General features: G+C 35.7%; 1 protein-coding gene across 1 annotated transcript in view; it reads right to left on the bottom strand.

Moving 5' to 3' along the window:
* Dpp10 (dipeptidyl peptidase like 10) overlaps positions 1-22,944 on the bottom strand; it is a 714,980-nt gene that overhangs the window by 60,380 nt on the left and 631,656 nt on the right. The window contains exons 12-13 of the mRNA XM_050161474.1: positions 15,568-15,606; positions 11,258-11,365 (exon numbers count right to left, since the gene is read on the bottom strand). Coding sequence (XP_050017431.1) covers positions 11,258-11,365; positions 15,568-15,606 — 147 coding nt within the window. The remainder of the gene's footprint in view (positions 1-11,257; positions 11,366-15,567; positions 15,607-22,944) is intronic.

The following is a 22,944-nucleotide window of genomic DNA, read 5'->3' as shown; positions in this document are numbered from 1 at the left end:
GATGGAAATAGAAAACACTATCCTGAGTGAGGTAAGCCAGACCCAAAAAGAGGAACATGGGATGTACTCACTCATATTTGGTTTCTAGCCATAAATAAAGGACATTGAGCCTATAATTCGGGTTCTTAAAGTAGCTAAATAAGAAGGAGAACCCAAGGAAAAACATATGGTACCATACTTTCTATTTATTGAAAAAGTATACAAAGGTTGGAAAAGTTAAATAAAAAGTTAATTCACCAAGTGACAATGTTTAAATACATTTATTATTTTTCCTTTTACTTGATGAATCATCTGAAAGCAAGATGCACACAGGATGGTATGTGTACTCTAAGTGTACTACTGGCATGCATCTTTCTGGGAGGGTGTTCTGATATTATCAAATCACAATAATAAAAAGTTACATTAACAGTTTTGAGAATTTTAAACATGAATACTGCATTTACATTAATTCTACCCATTTTTCTCACCTTTATCTCTGATGTGACCCCAATGACTTTCAAATTATTGACTTTTTTAATTATTGTTTTGTCTCACAAACATATATATGCAGATATATTTATGCATATTTATTGGTAAAGGCATGTATGTATACATTAATGTATTCCACTGAGTTGACTTAGTATAGTTCATTTGCACATGACATTGGATAACCTAGCAGAGGGTCATCTTTGGAAAAGATGGAGTCACCCTCTCAACAATAATTAGCTAACCATAGCTTTTCAGCTAGGGTTGTGGTTTTAACCATCCTTTGTGGGAGAATTGTCTGTATTCTGTCAATCATGTTTTAAATAAACATTGATTGGCCAAGCAGGTAATATAGGCAGGAAAACCAGACAGGAAATAGAAATGATGTAATGAGAACAGGAAAATTCTGGGAAGGAGGAAGTTGATTCCTCCCACTCCTGTCCAGACCACCGAACCAGCAGGATGTGATCTGCTCCACTGAAAAAAGGTACTGAGCCACATGGCTAACATAGATCAGAAAAATGGGTTAATCAAGATGTGAGAGTTAGCCAGTGAGACTATAGAGCTAATGGGCCAATCAGCTTATAATTTATGGAGACCTATGTGTGATTTTCTTTGGAGCTAAACAGTTGTCGGGTACTGGTTGGGACAGAAACACAAACAAGCAGGTCTGTCCCTTCATGTTACAGAATGGCACCCACATGGATAACTGTGACCATTTAATACAGTTCTTCATGCTGTGGTGATCCCAATTATAAAAGTATCTCATTGCTACTACATAGCTACAATTTTGCTACTGTTTTGAATAGTCATGTAAATATCTGATACATGATCCCTAAAGGGGTTATGTATAGACACAAACAAACACAGTGAAAAATTAAAGTCAAGGTTGGAAATAAAATACATCTATATTGTTCATATATCAAAGAGTTTACAAGCAAATAAAGTAGACCTAGATATGTGGAATACAAATAAATGATGCAATTAAAATTTGCAGTGTTTTATTATATGTCTAGGACAAGAAATTATAAGAAATTTGGTTTTTGAAAAGTTGTAATTGCCATTATTAACTCCCAGATCTATAGCATTGCCCTGAGAGAATGTTACTATCTGAGGAATATTCTTCTGAAGGCATCTTTGTTGTAACTATATTCAGAATATAGGTGTATCATTGGGAAAATTTTCTTACCACATATTACTGCCAATTCTATTTGAAGCAGAAAGTAAGAACAGAGTTTAGATGCCACCCTGTTGTCATAGCAACAAATCTTTCTTCAAAACAGTCTTAGTCTTCTTCATTTCCATCTTCCTAAATGCCCTATTGCTGCCCACTATGTAGGTGCGTGTCTACAATCTCTCAGCTCAGAAGACTGGGGCAGAAGGATTGGGAACTCTCTAATACCCTGACCACAGTAAGTCAGGGTCACATAACCAGAACGTTCCTCAATGAAAGAAAGAAAACAAATGTGTTCTTACAAATTCTCTGCCCTTCTGGCTATCACTATCAAATATATATATATATATATATATATATATATATATATATACACTATCTGAGGTAATACTATGATTTAAGTCTTTGTAGACCAAAGGTAAAAATGTTAGGACAACAGAAAATCTGTGAGATTTTAGCCAGGTAGCCTCCGAAGACCAGCTTGGAATCCTAAACAACCATGCCGCTATCTTTACCTGCTTTCAGGATCTGCTTTGATTGTTCCAAGAACAGAGTTCTATTGAATCAATATTTTAGTTCATCTATAATGTCAATTTCAAGATGAAATATCACTGAAAACACCATACTATAACTTGTGACTATTTTGAAAGACCTTTGGTTCACAGATTTCTGAGTTTTTGTTTTGTTCGTTTCCCAGGGAATTTTGGTGTGTACGTGGATTGTTTCAGTTTGGCTATGAATAAACTCAAACCCTTTCAGAAAGCCTTGGATACAGTGTGCAAAAGGATATAGTCATGCAGTATTCACTTCACAGATGTATTTGGTCTCAGATATTGTACATTTAAAGCCAGCTATGGTTGTGCACACGTATAGACCCAGATTTAGGGGCTTAATAGGGAAATCAGGAGCTCAATCCAGACTGTGCTATGTAAGTACAAAGCCAGACTGAGCTAAATATGAGACAGTGTCTTACAGAACTAAAATACTACTGCAACAAAGATACACTATAAAAACTATGAAAAAATCTATTGTTGGACACATTATTGGAAGTTCATGACTTTCTAATTTTATTTTGAATATCCATCACTTCCAGTTATGTATTTCTAACATAATAAATAATCTTTAGGGAAAGCATGAACCCATATTTTCTACTAAGTGCCTCACTAATTTTCCTATGACTTACATTAAACACTATATTCCATAATAGTAAACATGTTAACTTTTGTATGGTTCTCCAAGTAACTCATTCCAAACCACTCAGAATGTATTAGATTATTATAAAGCACATAAAATTAAATGTGAAAACTTGATTAATTTACACAAGGGGGTGTCTGAACTTAGGGTAGTTTTGCAAACACTTTAAGGAAACATCAAGTCAAATAAAGTAAATTTACATTTTTAACATTGATGATTGATTAATGTGTTTATTTTTGTGTGTTTGTGTGTGTGTGTGTGTGTGTGTGTGTGTGTACACCATGGCATATATGTGATGGTTAGAGGACAATTTGTGGGAGTCATGTGTCTCTTCCACCATGTGACCTTTATAATTAAATTCATGATATTAGGCTTGGTTACAAGTAGCTTTTCCAGTTGAACCCTCTCTCAGGTGAAGAAATGGAAATTTAACAATGTTGCAAAGAATACAAATTTTTATTACACAGAAATAATATCTTCTGGTGAATCTATCATCCCTTCTATATAAACTTGTCAGACTAGAAACGCGAAGTGTAGATTTAAATCTGGGTGTAGTTCTGAAAGAGGCTACAGCAGAGCAATGTACTTTGGGTTCAACTCTTCAACTCTAAACTCAGAATAAAACAGCAAACAATCATATGACTTCATCATTCTCCAAGGAGGGCTGGAAATCCAGAATAGAGTGGCTGTATTGGAGACTAGACTTCAGACACACACATATGCTGAATTGGTGATGATTTTATCTCATGCAAAAATGTGAAAAATGAATCATGCATTTCTATTAAAAAACTGGAGGCATGTTGGCATATTTAGCAGCGCCTGTATTTGTTATCCAATAACTCGCTGTTTATTCAAATATCTGATATTAAATTCTGCCTAAAGTCTATGGTCTCTAAATAAGGGAAATACTGTACTGCTTAAAAATAGCATGCTTTAATTTACTCTCTATTCATCACAGAAAATGAACCCATTGTTTTCAGACAATGTCCTAATCAGATAGAGTAGTGAAATTTAATGAAAAACTTTTATTAGGTTGATTGGGTAATAGGATTGTTTTGTGAGTGTGCTATTCTCTACACTACTTACAATGACTAAGGTAACTTAAATGGTTCTGAGTGGAATCATCAACTCTAATATGTGAAACTTCTTGTTGTTGTATAGACAAAGTGGGCAGATACAACACTGAACGATTATTTTACTTACTAAAGTTTGGGAAAATGACAGTCTTGAAACACTGTTCACCCTTCTCTGAGTGGGAAGGGTATGGTGAGATTTAATCTTGACTCTCAACATAACATGACTTGAAATAACCTAGGAGACACTCTGCTGGGCATGCCCATGAGGGAGTCTCTAGGTTAGGTTAACTAAGTAATGAACAAGTGCCCTAAATGTTGGCAGCTCCATTCCATGATCTGGAGTCCTGTACTGAATACAGCAAAGGAAATGAGCTGAAACCAGCCCTCATCTCTCTCTACTCCTGACTATAAATTCTGAGACTGGCCATGCCAAGTTCCTGCCATCCTGCATTTCCATCATCATGGAGAGTATTTTTAAACTGTGAGCAAAATAAATGTTACTTTTGTGGGGCATTTTGTCACAGCAATGAGAATGACTAGTAGATGGATCATGTGCCAATAACTGCTCGGAGGAACACTTTCATGTTTGACAACAGATAGATACTCTTTGTTCATAAGATCAAACATTTATGTTCCTGTGTCTGTGTTGCTGTAAGTGTAAATGTGTGTGAAGGTTCACCTGCCTATGCCCATGGGTGGAGGCCACAAGAGGGCACTGGGTGTCGTCTTATCGTCTTCACCCCCTATTCCATGTAGGCAGAGTTTCTTGCCGAACCTGTGGCATTTATTATGGCTGGGCTGGAAACCACAACGTCCACCACTACTCTCCCCACTACTCTATGAACTAGATGAATAGTAATATCTGGGTGCTGGGTCCGAACTCTGGTAATTGTGGAGTACGTGTTCTTAATCCTGTGTTATCTTTCTAACACTCCAAACAGTGTTTTCAAGTATTGTTTTAAGTGATTATATGAAACACAAGGCAATGTTCACTATTCTGCTTTCACACATTCCTAATGAAAGCAATTTGGAAACATGTATATAAGGATATACAAGTATTTTACTTTGGGTACAAAAATTCCAATTTACACATATCAAATAATAGTACAAAATAAAAATGAATATGCACTATGCATATGGTCTCACTGAAACATTGAACAAATAGTTGGTAATATAAACATACTTCACATCAACTAAATGCTATTAACAAAGAATTATTTTAGTAATTATTTGGAATTATGAAAAAGTACATATTTCAAATACAAATTTTAAATATTATGATGAAGGCAAGGAAAAACATTCTGCAAAATGAATGCTGTGAAAGCATGAAGACCCATGTTTGATTCTCCATGGGAGAAACTGGGAAAAACAACAGTAACTGGCCATTGGGGTATGTACGTTGTCAAGCAGATACCTGGGGCTCATGGTCCAAACAAGCCTAGTCTCTTTGGTGAATTGTGAGAGATTGTTTTCTTTTTTATTTTATTGATTTTTATTGAGCTCTCCATTTTTCAAATATTGGGGTAGATAGTACTTGAGGAATGACACTCAAGGTTGACACCTGGCTTCCACACATGCACTTGTGCTTAGACACACAGCAAAGGAGAAAGAGGCAAAAAGAGAGAGAATATCATAATGTAATGGTGTTTTTTTACAGAAAGTTATTATCATATTTAATAAGAGACTAAGAAAAATACAAGAATTATTTCTCCTTATTGAATTACCTTGACTAGGGATAAATGTGAAAAACATACAACAAAGCTCAAGAACACAACCCTTACATTCCGAACAGAAGAGAGTCTTAGAGCACTTGAGTAGCTTGCCCTTTGTCTTTATCTATACTTGTGAAAGTGAGCAAAATGCTTGCAAAGATTTACTTGTCTCATTCAGGAACCACTTCAAACAAATGAACTTGCCCCGAGTGAGTCAAGAGGCTACCAGGCACAACTGAGCCCCATGAATCAAAATGGCAGATGTTCTGACTGCAGGTCACCATGTTGCCAGTACTCATCATGACCAGGGTTCTGTACAAGCAATGGACTGCTGTCCAGTGGAAGGCCAGGAAGACGATGCAAGGCAACAATGCCTGGTGAGAGTGCATTAATGCAATGCCCACTTCTTTTTTGGTTATAAATGATGCTGTTTTGTTTTGAAGAGCCACTTGTCATTATATATGAAACCAAAACAAACACATTACATATGCCTGTGATTTATTTGGTGAAATGGGGGGGTATACAATTTGGGTTGTCAACATTATTGGATCTGGAATTGACAAGAAGGCAATAATCTGATCATTCCTGTGACAGATATTTTGATCAGATTATTGGAAGTGGAAATATGCACCCTAAAATATGGGCATCATTATACTGTGGTGGTCCAAAGGAAAGGCCACGAAACAAGGAATGTTTTGTTTTCATCACTTGCAGCTAAGTTCATCTAGCCTCTTGTTGTTGCCTCTCTGCAGATATTAGAATCAACATTTTAGCCATTAAATGTATAGCAAAGGTGACTCTCCAGGAATTTCTCAGGTTTTCAGGGCCTAATTCATACTACTGAGACATAAATTCATATGGACTGAGAAACTGCTGGACTATACCTGTCCAGTGTGAGACAGATATTGTTGGCCTTCCCCACTGTATCATTTAAGGCAATCTTATAATTCCTCTTTTCATATGCACTTATTTTATCAATTGTTTTTCTTAGGGAACACTGACTAATACCCTTAGGGATCTTTGAACATTTAGAAATGAATTCTTTTGGGGCAATTGAAAATAGAATTGTTTATGAATAGGGCTTCTTGTCTGAGAATCTACCAACAAAGCGTAGAATAACTTTAATGATGAAAATGGATCATTTAAAGAAAGTATAACAAGTCTGCTTGAGTGAATGCTACAGTTCTATTAAAATAACATTTCAGAATATGATAAATGCAAAATATTAAAAATTCCATTAAAGGATATCAGAAAAACCATGTATCACTCTTTAAATGTTGCAAACCTAAATTACATTAATTGAAATCTTTAAAGAAAAGGTTCTTATTTTTATGTAAAAAGCAATTGGAAATAAATACACAAATTGATTAAAAATAATAGGAATGGCAGGACTGCAACACATTTATTTTTTCTCTCATTAATTTAATCAGGTGTTATTTTTTTGAAAATGTTGTGCTGACTATACATTTATAGTTTAATAGCTGTGAGTAATTAAAATAAGAAGTTTCAAACTATGCCCCTTAATTTTGTATATATGTGTGCATGTGTGTGTGAAGCTGTACCTGTGTGTGTTTATATGTGTGTGCTAGTTCTGGGCATATTGATGAACTATAAAATGTTTTCTCCTAAACACCAAACACCTAAAAAATATTAATTTGAGTCAATTCACAGAAATTTTACAGACAATACACAGTCTTGTCCTTTTCTCAGAGACAAAATTATAAACGCCCTTAATGGCACCCAGAACAGAGGAAAGTTTGCTACTTCAATGACAACTTTCACACTCTGTATGAAAGATGAGCAGAGTCAAGACAGCTGCTTCAGGAAGTTGCTCTGGACATTGCAGGGATAATGAATGAGACTGCATACCAGGCTGCTTCAGGGAGAAGATGAAATTCTTTTCAAGACTTCAAGAGAAACCCTTGGTCTGTTCCTTACTAAGGAGTTCCTGGCAGCAGATAGCTGCTGGAGGAGGATCATTGTTTATTTGAGAATGTGGCCACTGGTATGTTTCCCATGCTCCATCAGTTGCCCTTCCTGGGTATATATGTGCAGCACTAATTAGAATTAGTGGTTATAGTACAACAACAACAAAACATGGAGCTGGAAAGGGATGTATTAAAGATGCCATGGAGAGAATGAGGGAATGTAGGAATCATAATCGTATTCCATTGTATAAAGAGAGAAAAATCACAAGAATAAAGAAAAATTTCAAAAAATAAAGAGAAACTCTTTAAATGTGAAAATTCTGTTTTTGGAGGACACCATCTGCTCAGCACAGTACTAGATACTGTCTTATTCTAAATCAGTTAAGTAAACTGACTTCATTTGGAACTGTGAATATTATCTTATATTGTATGTAATTTTCTAGTCTTCACTCTCTGATTCATTTGTAAAGATTTTCATTGGTGAGGGTATGCATGTACATGCATATTTTTATCTGTATCTGGGTATAGGTCAGAGGCTGACATGGGTATCTCCCACAATTTAGCTCTTCCTTGTATTTTGAGACACGATTTCTCCTGAGCTGCCTAGATTGAGTGGCCAGTAAATTATGGTGATCCAAATGTTTCCGTCCCCCAAGCATGACAGATGTCTCTGACCATGCTTTTAGGTACCATGAATCCAAAGTTAGGTCCCCTTGCCTGCATATTTGTTACTTTACCAATGGGACCATCTTGAGTGTTAAAATGTTAGCTAAATTTAAGAGTATGTGGTTTTAACAATTCAAAAAAGATTAAAGAAGTAGCTCAGTTGTTAAGAAGACATGCTGCTCTTCCAGAGACCCTCAGTTTGAATTCCAGCACCCATATCAGGTGGCTCAAAATCAGCTTACTTCCATAATTCGAGCTCTAGAGGATCTGACATTCTCACAGGCTTCTAAGGGCATAAACAGATAAACATGCACTCGCGCCCAAACACACACACACACACACACACAATAGATACACACACAGACAAACTCATACGCATAAATAATAAGATAACTCTTAATAAAGATTCACTAAAATGTCCTGATTATTTATAATATTTATGAAGTACAATTTGTTGGACAAAATATTTCCCTAATAATATCTAATGATGACTAGATATACTTAGAAAAAGATAAATAAATCTATTTTCTAATGTTCCATTTTTGATATAGAAACTGAAAATATTACCTTAAAATCTTACCTGCCTGTTCTAATAATAATCCAATAGTTTGACACAGAAAACCTTGGAAATTTATTCATATACAAATACATGTATTTATTTAGAACTAAATGCAATTGCATTACTCACAAGTATATAATTAACTCGTCCACTTTTCTACCTTAATAGCATACTAAGAAAATCAGTCTTCCTCTTCACTGTAGAAATTACACATGTCCTATTTTCTTTTATTTCAACCTTGATTAAAATTAAAGTCACATTTGTGGAGATTGATTAATAATGCAAACCCTAGGTAACACTGTTATTCTGACACCAAATTTTGTGATTCCAAAGTAAAAATTTCTAGATACAAATATGTACATTGATAATCACAACTTCCGCATGTTTTTGTTTGTATATGCTAATTATACATCACGAGTTTCATTGTGACATTTTCAGACACATACATCACTTATTTGGTCCATTCACTCCCACCTTACTCTCTTGTCCCCTCCCTCTCCTGCTGACCCATGTCTTTTTCCAGGCAAGCCCCCTTCGATGTCTTTGGATGCTCCAGTGAGCTTTACTAAGGTTGCATCAGCTTCAGGATAGCACAAGAAATGAATAATCTGAGAACTTAAATAAACCAAGTTTGTGAGGGATTTTATGCCACATTTATATTTAAATTTCATAAAAATAAGATACTTTTGGCTACATGCTTGAGAAGTTCTCATAATATTTCAATTTATTCACAATTATTTGTCATTATAAAGCTCTCTCTGTGTGAGTGGGATGTTTATTTTACTTCCAAGGATGCTTGTTTCCTCCTGAATGTTCATTATTGAAAATTATATTTAAATTGGCTCATTAATCTTGACATATTTAAATCAACTATTAATAAACTTTCTGATTTTTAAAATAATTTAAACTTTTAAAATTCTTTTGAGATTTTGAAGGAATAACTTTTCTTTCTTCTTGGCTTCTGCATCATTGAGAACACATTAAAACTATTATTTTGTATTTTAAAATCTGTGTTGATTTTCTAGTATAGATGCATGTTCAATTTATTGCACTATTTGATTTTGATGGGGATTTCCTTGGCTTTGAATATTCAAATTTAATAATATCCATTTATTTATTACTGATTGTACACTAAATACATGTGTGGCTGCAAATTCTATATCATGCATATGGAAGTCAGATGAAACTTTGTGGAGTCTGTTTTTTTTTTTTTTAACTTTAAATGGGTTTCATAACCTCTCCAGCAAAGGCTATCATTGGTGTTTTTGATTTTAGCCATTCTGACAGGTGTAAGATGGTATCTCAAAGTTGTTTTAATTTGCATTTCCCTGCTCACCAAGGAGGATGAGTTTCATAGATGAAACTCGGGTTATCAGCTTCACAAAGAAAGTCTCTTTACTTACTGAGCGATATTGTCAGTCCAAACATTTAAAACCTATGTAATATTTGGAGAGTGTTACTTGTAAAATAAATAAGAAATGTGCATTTAATGAACAAAACCTCTCTCGCGTGTTCCCAGGTTCTTGAGATTAGCATGCTTTTTAGTTATTAAATTATTTATCCTAGTTGGGTGTGATGGCACACACCTTGAATCTTAACACTCAGGAAGCAGAAGCAGATTGGATCTTTGAGAGTTTGAGAATACCCTGGTCTACATAGTGAGTTCTAAAACAACCAGAGCTACATAGTGAGACCTTGTCTCAAAATGACAAAAACAAAATTCTGTGTCCCAGAGCTGCAGTTTAGTTGGTAGAAAAACTGGTTTAACATACATACATCTTGGGTTTGATCCCCAAACTGCACAGATTGAGATAGTGTCATACATCTATACTCCTGGCATCTGGTGGTGGAGTCAGAGATCATCATCTATCATAGAGTAAGGCCAAGGCCACCCTGGTCTATATGAGATATTGTCTAATTAAATAAACAAATAAAACTATATGTCAAGGCTCTCACTTCACAGTACATACTGCTGATCAAATTTTATTGATATTGTGGTGATGTAGCTTGAATATATGTGTGATGCATGTTGATGGCATCACCTTCCCAAAATATGTGTGACCCTTCATGGCACTCACTCTAGGCTCTGAATGGCACAAGAATTGAGCCTTTGGGTCTGGGAAGATGGCATAGTTGATACAGCTCTCATTACATCTTCATGAGGACATGAGTTTCAAACCCCAGAGCCCATTTAAAAGTCAGACTGGGTAACACGCACCTGCAACCCCAGCACTCCTGTGGTGAGATGGGAGGTAGAGACAGGAGAGCCTCTACAAGCACGTGCACCAGCAGGCCTAGCCGAAGCAGAAGGTAAAAGGAAAGAACTGACTGGCACTAGAGCTTGGCTTCTGTCTTCCACAGGTGAGCAACTGGTCATGTGTGCACCAGCACACACACCAGCACACACACAGTCTAAGAAATGGAAAAAGCACTGAGCCTTCAATGACAATGAAACTATACCAAAGAAAGATCCCAGAACCTACCTGGACCAGAAACATAGCTATGTGGTGGAATTCTCCTCGGCCACCTTGTTTGACAGGAACAGTCATGAAGAACTTGCTTCCATCTCTGGAAAACACAGGCTCCTCGTTCTATAATGGAGAAGGGCATGAAGAATCTCAGAACTTAGATGGGGCACTTTCTACTCAGCATCACGCATAAGCTGTTGTTTGATTCTGAATTAGTTTGGGAAATAGAAAAGATGTTTAAAAATAAAAGGCATGGCATCTAGAATTTTTTTAAAAAGTGAAATTAATATCATATATCTATTAATATCAAAAGTGGAAAGAATGGGGAAGTTTCATTCATAAGGGATGAAAATGATTAAAAAGTAGACTGGATACATATGTGCACAAATACAGACAAGAAATATTATATCTTGACCTGAGTTTACACTCAGTAATTTATCTCTTAAACACAAGGAAAGAGTAAGTAAGTTAAACAGGCCAGATTATCAAAATATTTTTTAAATCATAAAAAGTTTTTAAGAAAGATATTTGTAAAATCTTTTACTGAGCAATTTTACTAACAGGAGATTCATTTCTGATAGTGTGGACAATATTTGCTGAAAATACAAAAAAAATTGGAATGCCACAAGTTAGGGAATTATAAAGATTATTTTCTTGAAATGCCCTGCCATTAATGTTCATTTCTCCCAAACACACTCCCAAAATGCTCATTCCCAGCTGCTAACCTCAGGTGAAATTTTAATTAAATTACAGCGACATACATGTATACAATTATTAAGGCTTTGAAAATCATTACATTAATCATCCACAAAGACACATATAGTGTTTTGTGTGGTGTGTGTATTTGTTTGTGTGTGCATGTGTGTGTGCACCTCTTCAGGAAATATATATATTTCCTGAATATATATATTTCCTGAAGAGGCACACATGCACACACAATACATTAAGATAGCTGACATCTGACAAAGCATCATATTTCTTTCTGCCTAATTAAAGAATGATTCTACATTTGATATGGTTTTCAATGTAAGATTTAAACATTTTAAAGTTTCGTTATTTTAAATGATACTTATGTGCCTATGTGACAGTGTCTGTGGAGACCCATAGAGCTGAAGTTCCAGTCAGTTGTGAGTCACCCAAGTGGGTGCAGGGATCCAAACTCAGGTCTTCTGCAAGAGCAATGCATGCTCTAACAACCAAACTATTCTGTGACCCTGTTTGAAGTGTCCTCCCAGTCCTGCAGATGTCTTTGCATTGCTATCATGAACTTCTCCTCTCTGTTTTATTCTCCCTGGGCCTGAGGGTGCTCCTATTTCACTTTGGCCTTCATTTTTTATTCTCATCCATGTCTAGCTCTGCCTCCTATATCTGTATGTTTTAGCTGCTTTAGTGATTATCACCTGCTGCTCTCAACAGCTTTATTTTGTTTACTTTTCTTTCTTGCACCTCCTAACACCACTCACTAGTGCACTGCACAGGTGTGCATATGTTTATAGTTGTGTGACTCGTGCATTACAGCTTTCAGTGATACATCCCCAGCACCTGGAACGGACACTCTTAACAGCAATGACAAGATAATTTCCATTGTTCACTTTGTGGATATTCATGAAAAGATATGATAACATATGGATTAAGTGGAAATCTCCAAAGTAACATATAGGTAAAGGTTGAGAAAAAACATGCAACTTAACACATAACAAAAACACAGAACACATGACTGGGTTTAACCTGCACTTTCCCTCTCTGCCTTCACATATGGAACATCCTTCACAACAGTGCTTCTGGGAAACATTGCCCTGGACCTGAACTCAACTGTGTAAACTTCCAGGTGTGTTACACACTTACCATCCATCTTCAGGCCTTGGAAGATAGGACAACCATGTCCATTTCTTGCTTCCTTTCAACTATCCTGAAATTGACGGTGTGCTGGTGCTAAAGTCCTAATTGTCATAAAGATGTGTTTCCACTCATCACCACTCTCAACTCTTCTATTTCATGAAATTCTAAAAATTCAGTAAGATTCCCATTGTTCTGCTGAAGGAAAAAAATCAACTCTGACAGGCCACCAAATGCATTTTCTTACTAAATAATTTATAGATGGGTGTGTTGTTGTTAAGAAATGACTTCTATTCAGCATTCATGAGGTTGGATTTAATATAGCAATGCCTGTTAAACTATTATGAATTTTTATATATCTGAAAAATTATAGAATAATACATGTGAAGGAGAGCAATTCAGAAATACTGATATCCATCAGGTTTTTAATTTCTAATGACTATTTTTAGTGACTAATTAAACTGAATAAAAGCATTGTTGGTTATAAATTCAAATTTTTTACTACCATTTTATCTTGCATAATAATAGGGCAAAATTATATTAATACACATATGCATATACAGGACACAATAATTTTTTTTCTCTCTCCATGTGTACAGTTGTGTGTATATCTACCTGGAATCTATTCAAGCCAGTGAGTGCATGAATCTATGAACAGTCTTTCTAGTTTTTCTTTTCCAGGCAATAAATAAGGACAACAGTGTTCTTGTGCTGAATACTGCAGGGGGCGTATATTTCAATTCATAGCAACAGAGAACATCCTTTTGGTTGTCTTATCTTGCCAGAGGGATAGTAGATTTTATGACACAAAGATTTTACAATAATTTTATTCGAAGATGTGATCTGGTTAGGGTTGGAGCAGGAGGTTACATTAATAGGTGATTTATGATGAAGTTTAAAACCTAGATATGCTATGGACCAGAAGCTTTTTGAAAGAATTTAGTTTCCAAAGAAAGGGGCATGTGAATGCCCTATATACTTGAGAGTAATGATAATGGGATGGAGAAGAAGATGTTTAGGATTGCATGTTGTAGAACTGGGGTGATTTTCAATTTTAACTGTTGTGGATCATTCAAGGGTGTAGGTTATGCTGCAAAGGGCAGAAGGATCACACAAAGTCGTTTGAGTTCTGGGAATGGAGAGGGAAGGGAAGGTTGACAGTGACATCCAAGAGTGTATTTTACAGCAGCCATTCAGCAAATCCATGGGCAAAGTGATTGGCAGGACAATGAAAGGTTGGGTAGCTACCAATTGAAGAGGAACTGTGGTACCCACATTCAAAACCTAGACAATGTCTGTGAGCTGATGAAGGTCAAATGACAGGAACACAAACTTTTAAAGTGCAATGATGAATTGGATACACCTGTGAAGCCAGCAAAGAGTCATAAGAAGATCTTGCCAATAGCTAGATGGGCAATCATTAATGAAAATAAAGGACTAGATTGAAGAGAAATGTATTCTCTGTTTACAAAGAAGGCTTCATGGTTGCTTTAATAGATTAGGAGATGTGAAACCTGAACTTGGTTTTTTGTAACTCACTGAAATACCTAAAGCTAAAATTTGGATGTTTCAGTATTTAGGTAAAAACTAATACCAAGGATGTATCTGACATTTAAAATAATTTACAAAAATAACATGGAAAGAAAAACAAACCCAAGCCAACCCAACCAGCTCACACTGCCCTTTGTGAAAACCAGTGTGGAGTTACTGAAGAAAAGAAGTCAGTTATACTGTGCTAACTATCTGTATTTCCTTCTGAATTTCCAAGGTGAAGCTGTGGAAGTCATATGAGGTATACATTAAATGTGTGATTATATATAACATTTTTGCGTTTTTTGTAAGTGATTATGGAGCCTAGGCTATCTTTCAATGTGCTACATAGCCCAGGTTGGCCTTGAGTTAGAGGGCCCCCCATCAGTTTCTGAAGTGCATGGGGTACCACATCTGGCATCACAAATAAAGGAAAAGAATCACTTCTTAAAATTCAAACAAAAACGTAAAATTTTATCATTGGAAACTTGTCTTTGTCTATTCTGTTTTTCTGTGTCCACACATGTGTGTACTTGTTTGGGGTATATATATATACACATCCATGTTTGTAGGAGCACATGTGCTGTGGGTAAATGCTGCTGCATTTATGAGCATGTGAAGGGCTGAGGTTGATGTTGGGAGTCATCTTCATGACTCTTGGACACTTGTCATTGTGGCAGTCTCTCAATCAAATCCATTGCATACCCTTCCTTGGACTAGTCTCATTAGGCAGTTTGCTCTAGTGATCCTTTGTCTCTGTCTTCCTTGTAGGTAGGCTACCTCATCTACTTGGCATTTACATGGATTGTGGGAATGTTTACAATGAGAACTATTCTAATCTATGGATTAGAAGATGTTCCTAGACTCATGAGATAACATTTTAGAGAAAGTTATATGACAAACCTGTGAAGAAAATATTCACAATGGTGAACAGGTGACACAGGCCTCCTATACTATACCTGTTTAGAGAGCCAGGTGTCGGACGTCATCTCATATTTCTGAAACAGAACAATTAACTCATGAAGCATCTAAGACCAACATGAACATCCATATAACCTTTCTTACACTCTTCCCTTCAGACCTTTCCCTCTCATCAACTAGAGAAATAATTCCAAAGATCCATCCCATTGGCAATACTGATTTGAACTGGATGAAAAACAGAGATGCAGCATTTTGGTGAGGGCAACTCCCAAGAACACATCACCTGGGTAGTAGGGGTGCAAGGTCATTCTCCAGTTTGTTTTATTACACCCTTCAGAATTCTGTAAGTCACCAGACCCTGTTTTTCTTACCTGTAGGTATCATCTGGACACAAAATTTTGTCTCCAGAAGAACTGGGCAAACAGCCAGCAATAAAATTCAAAACTGGAAATTCTTTTAAAATTTCTTTTAGTCATAACCTTTTTTCCTCATTAGTAGTCATTCAGTGTTAGAGAAAAATATGAAACCTAGGACATGCCAAATTTGATTTTCCTTTGAAATAGCTTGAAAGAGTCACAGCCAAGATCATTGCAAAAGCCAAATTTGACCAATTAATCTCAAGTATATAAACTATTTTAGAAATAATGTCTTTTTATCATGACATGAAGCTTGTGTTTGTTGAAAGACACAAATACATGTTCAAAAAGGTCATCAAATTAAGAAAACTAAACGCACTTTGCATAGTTCCTCCCTACATGAGGAAGGGATCATTTCAAATTGTTCACGATACTTTCATATTTTTTATTACTTGTTCATTTTATATAGATTATTACATACTGTATAACTGATCCCTTTATTTTAACTATTATTAAGCATGTGTGTGTATGTTTTATCTGTGTGGGGAAATATGCACATGAGTACATTGTCCTCAGAGTTAGAAGAAAGCTTCAGATCCTTCAAGCTCGCCTTATATGCAGTTGTGAGTCTCCTAACATAGGTGCTGGGAACTGAACTCTGGTCTTCAGAAAGAGCAACAAATACTCATAACCATTCAACCAAAATTACAGCCCCAATCACTTTCTGTTTTCAAGAGTGTTTTTTCAGTGTTTCACTACCAATGGCTCGATGAACTCATCAGAAATATCTAAAGTGATTTTCTAATTCTCAGTGGACATGGAAGTAACAGTCATTCATTCTACCTAGAAAAATAAAGAATTCTGATGACAGCTGCTCATCCATATCCTCCCGGTTTTCTTAAGACTCCAATCAGAGCTAAACTCTAATTGTCATCATTTGTCATATAATTTAAATTTATGGAAAATGAAATTTTTAAACTCAGACACAGCATAAAATTACTAGAGTCTCAATAAAATTTTAAATAAATGCACTGACAAACATAATGATGTGTGGCATTTTAACTTCTCCTTGTGGTCACATAGTAAAAATACTTTGATTATCCTTGCATAGAAGAGGTAACAGGAGTCCCTGGTTAAGCTGGTTTCACCTCTCACATACTAGGCAATCAATGTTACTAAAGAACACCAACACCTCTATCCAGGAGAAGTTTAAAATAACTAGGCTTTCTCTTGAGTAACAACTCATCTAGAACAGTTTCTCAAATACACCTGGAAGTCCTGGTCAATCAATAGCATAAACAGATGGAGAATAATGGCTGGAATGATGTTAAAATGATACAATGTAATATGAAGAGCATCACTGGCATTCAATACGTGATGATAGCTTCAACTGTCCAATCCCCACACTTAAAGTACTCTTTGACAAATTGTTGCCTCTTTAATTCTCTCTTGAAAATCCACTTAGGAAGTGTGTTTCCAGAATGTTCACACAAAGTGGAATGTACAGATCAGGAGTGCTTAACTTCAGGAGTTTTGACAATTTAATATATTTATGGATGGTCAAGATAAGGAGACCCAGGTTCTTCCATTTTTACAGACTTTTGCAGTGGTTCCAATAAGTCATTCTTCTCATCTTTTCCTTACAGATTAGTTTGGTTATAGAAAGTCAGAGAATTAAACCATGTGTCACTTGTTGGTGTGAGATTCTTTTCATGCCACATTTTTGAGGTTTATTCTTATATTATTGCTTTGTTTTTAAAATTGTACCAGCATTCTATTTCTAGTATTAGAAAAGAACATTTTGTTTTGAAATGATCCCTCTCTGTCTCTCTCTCTCTCTTTCTCTCTCTCAATGTGTGTATGTGTGTGTTTACTTCTGTGTGTGTGACTTTAGGTGTGAATATGCCCTAGCACATGTTAGAAAGGCAAAGGACAATGCCAGGTATCAGTCCTTGCCTTCCACCTTGTGTAAGATAGGTCTCTTGTTTACTACTGTCTATGCCAGACTTCCTGGCCTGTGACCTGCCACAGGAGAAATGGTGTTATAGATGCCCACTGCTGAATCCAGCCTTATGCGACTTGTAGGGAATAGAACTCATGTCTTCATGTGGGCATAGCAAGGACTTTATTCACAGGGTCATCTCCCCAACCCATATGACTATTCCTTTTTAAATTGCTAGGTGGAATTACACAAAATCAATAAATATGGCTCATGTTTTAATCCATTCCCAGTTAATGAACTGTTTCCTACCTGCGATCTCTGTTACTGTGAATAAAATTTTGGTGATGTTTTATTTTCCCTACAAATCCGTTTGTAAACATATGATTTTACTTTTGTGCAAATAAGTAATAGTGAAATGACTAAACAGGCATAAACAGAGATGTGCTGTACTAAAATATTCTATTATACATGCCATGCTTACATTTTTGTCTAATCTCAGTTGATCGTCAAAATATATTTTAAAAGAATTGAATAATTTTTATTTTGACCTGCAAAGAATACAAATTGTAATGTTTTATATCTTTATCCACAAATTCTTTCTGTCTTTGTCTTACTGTTTTAATTTAGTCATTCTCCAAGTATGTAATATTATCTCAGTAGGTTCTTAATCTACATTTCTTTAATACCTAATAAGGTCAAATACATTTCAATTGTTGTTTGTTTTTATACTGGTACATTAGATTGACTGTGGTATTTATTTGTGTAAGATACATTTCAAAAAACAGTTTTATCATCCATGGTTTTGTTAGCCATTTGCATAATAGTTCCTGAAGAGTTTGATTTTGACGAATCTCCATGTATTTTTTTCTATGATTGTTATTATTTGGCTTAATCTGTGTAGCAGAATTGTATTATTTTTCCTGCTGCTACGCTCAAATTCCTGACAAGAAGGAATTTATTTTAAGAAAGAGTTCATTACAGATTATAGTCTGAGGGATATAATTTATTGTGGCTGACAAGGTATGGGGGCAGGAGTAGGGCACAGACTGGTCACAAATAGTTCACACTCTGGAGTCAGGGAGTAAACAAGAAATGGAGTTGGCCTATCAATCTTCCATTTACTAAAGATTTCACACCCTTCCCAAACAGTACCACCAAGTGGGGACAAAGTGTTCAGACACCTGAGCCCATGAAAATATTTCGTATTTAAACCACTCCCTAACCACAAAAGCCAGAAGGTCCTGGACAGATGTGCTGCAAACACTAAGAGACCGTGGATGAAAGTCCAGACTACTATACCCAGCAAAACTTTCAATCACTGTGAATGGAGAAAACAAGATATTCCATGATAAAACCAGATTTAAATAATACCCATCCATAAACCACACTTTCTTCTGGAAGGTTGACATTATCACCCTTTGGATTTATAGTTGTTGTTGGCCTCAAATTAAAGTTAGGGCATTACTATGCAGTAGCTGCAAACAATCCCTTCCCATTTAGTTGAAAGTTGTTGCATTTTATAGAGTAGGTATCACTGATACCATAAATGATGGCCCATTTTCTGTAGAACATGCAATTCAACTGAGAATTTGTCTCTCTCTGTCCCTCACCTCCCATTAGAGACTCCATAAATTTCTAGATATTTTTGCAATCAGGTTGTACAATTGCATCTAACTTTCTTCTTCTGTAGGATTACTTTGATATATATGCTTCTTGGTAAATTTATTTTACATTTTTTATATTTAGCACGTGAATAAGAGAGGTGAAGGGAGTGTGTGTTTGTGTGTGTGTGTAGCATCTTTGAGGAGATCAAAGGACAATGTTTACTGAGTCTTTTTTTTCCTCCTTTCACCATATAGTACCTGGGAAACTAAACTCAGGTCTCCAAGTTTGATAGCAAATACCCTTACCCTCTAGACACCTTGCTGGTCACAATTATAAAATTTTAAACAGGTTTTTTTTTTGCAGAAAGCAAATCTGAGAGAAGCTGGGTGTGGTGGTGCACACCTGTCACCCAACATTCAGCAAGGATTAGAAGTTCAAGGTCTTCCTTCACTACATAGTGTAGTCAGCAAAGGATACATAAAAACCTTTCTAAAAGGGTCCGGGATTGTTGGACAGAAGGAACTTTAGCTTGAACTATGTTGAAACTGGAATAGAACTAATTTTTAACAATATTAAGTCTTTCAATTCAAGAATATTTGTTTCGCATTTAAAATGTCTTTTAAAATTCTGTGGCACTAAATGCTGAAATATTTTAATTTACCCTTACATATTTAATATTTAAATATTTATCTTATATTAGCTTACCTCCATCTTAATATTATTAGAATATACTATGTATTTTGTTTCATTTTCTGAAATAAATTCTCTATTTTTAAATAAGTTAAACATAAAGAAATTTTATGACCAGATTTTTAAAATGTGCTCTTTTTGCTTGTTTACCAATTATTTAAATTTTTTTGCTTTATTATTGATGTTTTCTCTTCTTCTAAATAATTTGAAAAGATTTCAAATATAAAAGCATTATTTTTAAATTATGGGTGCATGTTTGCATCTGTATAGATTTTTGGTTTTTATTTCCACAAAATTATCACCTGGAAATGAAGAGTTTCCCTTTTTAATTTTTTTGAAACTTCTTTGTATTCTTGAGGGCTTTGTTCTCAGGGAGCTGTCAGTGCAGGTTGTGTGAAAGTGGTGAGAATGGACAGGTTGGGATTACAGAACTCAGAGCTGAGGCCAAACTGCTCGTCATAAAACTCATGTGAAATCATTTATCACTGTGTGTGGAAATGTGTACATGAGACATGAGTGGAGGCCCATGGAGACAGCAAGAGGGCGGCTGATTCCCAGGACCTGGAGTTACAAGCAGTTCCGAGCTGCCAAATGGGTCCTGGGAATCAAATCAAACACTCTGCAGAAACAGCACAGACTTGATTACTAAATGGTCTCATCAGCCCCTAGTTTTAAAATTTAAGGCAATGTTTCTTCTCAAAGCTAGATCTGGTCCTTAGACTCCATGAGGTTTACAGACTGACCTTAAGCTTGTGATTCTCTGGTCTCTGCCTCCTGAGTGCTGGGATTATAGGCATACTCTATGAATCTAATGTCTTAAAATAATCTTATATTTCTATGACAAACCCATTACTCAGCATGTATCATGTTCTAGTAACACTGATAGAGTTGAGAATTGGTATGTTTAAGTTTTTTTTTGTTGTTGTTGTTTTGTTTTGGAAATATATTTATGAGAAAAATTAATTGTATCTGAACTGACAGAACTTTTTGTTTTTATTTTTGTTTTAGCATCATCAATAATTTGAGATGTTCTCCTGTATTCCAGGCTAGCTTTGATTTCCCATGCAGTTGAGTATGCCCTTGAACTTATTCCTGCGGCCACCACATCTGGTGTATGTGGTTCTGAGTACTGACCTCAAGGATTTGTGCAAGCTAGGAAAGCACTCTATCAGCTGAGCTACATCCCCAGTACAATTTGAATTCAAATCCTCCTGCCTCCAGCTCCAGCGACCTGGGAGTAGAGGTATGTCACCATGCCCAGGTTATGTAAAGCTGAGGATGAAACATAGGGTGTGCTACCTAAGCAGCCGCTGAGTTATAACCCCCATTCAGCATCATTATTTTTCCCTGACTCATTTAGTTTACAATAATGCCATCCAGATTCAAATATGTTGCTATTTATCTATATTTTTTTTCCTTTAAAAGACCGAATAACAAATGATTGTATCATACCTTCTATTCATTTGTCTAATTATCTATTCAGTAAACATCTATTTACTCACTGTGATTTTCATCTTTAGCCACTAACCTGATACAACCTTGAATCATCTGGAAGAAGATTCTAAATGGAGGGCATTTTGGTTTTTGTTTTGTTATTTTTACATTTTGTTGGCTCATAGGCATATTTGTAGGTGACTTTCTTAAGTTAATTGATGTGAGAAGACCCCCACTGTGAGGAGCACCATTCCCTAGGCAAAGGATCCTGAACTTTATAAAAGTACAAAAATAGAATTGAGTGGAGAAGCAAGCAAACCAGTATACAGGCATTTATTCACTCTGCTCTGGACTATGGATGTACTGAGATGGTCTATATTAAATTTTTGTGGCTGTGACTTACCCACAGTGATGAGATATACATTGTAATCGAGCAGACGTCTACAATCTTCCTTCCTGTTATCTTTGGAGATGAAGTCACACTATGAACTGAACCTGTTATCAAACTTGTGATGCTCCTGATGCAATTTTCTATGTATTGGGTTATAGGCATTTTCTATAACACGCACCCAGCCAAGAGTATGCTTGCATTTAATTTTTTTCTTTTATTTTCCAAATATTTGATGATACCACATATTTCTAATTTAATTCTTTTATTGCTAAATGGGATACTCTTTGCTTTATCTACTTTTTATAATTACATTCACTTTATATGCATGTGTGTATGCCTGTTTGTCTGCATGGGGGCCATAGGTGAACAGGTACCTATGGAGGATAGAAGTGTTTGCTGAATTTCCTGGAGCCAGAGTTACAGATGGTTTACCCAACAGCCTGACAGGGGTGCTGTCAACTGACTTGGGGTCGTCTGCAAGAGCAGCAAGCACCCTTAGCCTCTGAGCCATATCCTTAGCTCTTCTTTGCTCCATGTCTATTTGAGGCTTGTGAACAGTCCTTTAGCACTCAAAACGTGCTTTGGGACCGAAGATTGCTCAGCCATTAAAGGCTAAGGATTATAACTATCAAGACAAAAATATCATACACTTTGTTGTTGAATGAGATATTTTTAATCTATTTTTTCATATTTTGTCATTGNCATATATGTAGATAGGAGTACCAAAGGCACTGAGTGTAAGTAGCTGTATCTTCTTCTCCATTAGTGATTCCAGCTTGTTATGAATTTTGAATCATCACCTTTAAATGTACACATATTTCTTCCTGATTAGCCAACAATGAATCTTGGCCAAGAGATTATCAATCAATGATCTAATCCCATTGTTCTAGTTTGATCAACTAAAATACATGTTTCCTATGTGGTTATGTAATCCATCCCCTTTAAGAAAACTCAAACTTAAAGAAGTTTGACAAGGCAAATCAGTCTGAATTTTGTC

This window comes from Alexandromys fortis, unplaced genomic scaffold, assembly GCF_014885135.2.
Source record: "Alexandromys fortis isolate MF-2015 unplaced genomic scaffold, M_Fortis_MF-2015_v1.1 scaffold_109, whole genome shotgun sequence".
In the NCBI taxonomy this organism is placed as follows: domain Eukaryota; kingdom Metazoa; phylum Chordata; class Mammalia; order Rodentia; family Cricetidae; genus Alexandromys; species Alexandromys fortis.
This window is presented reverse-complemented; position numbering and strand designations above follow the sequence as displayed.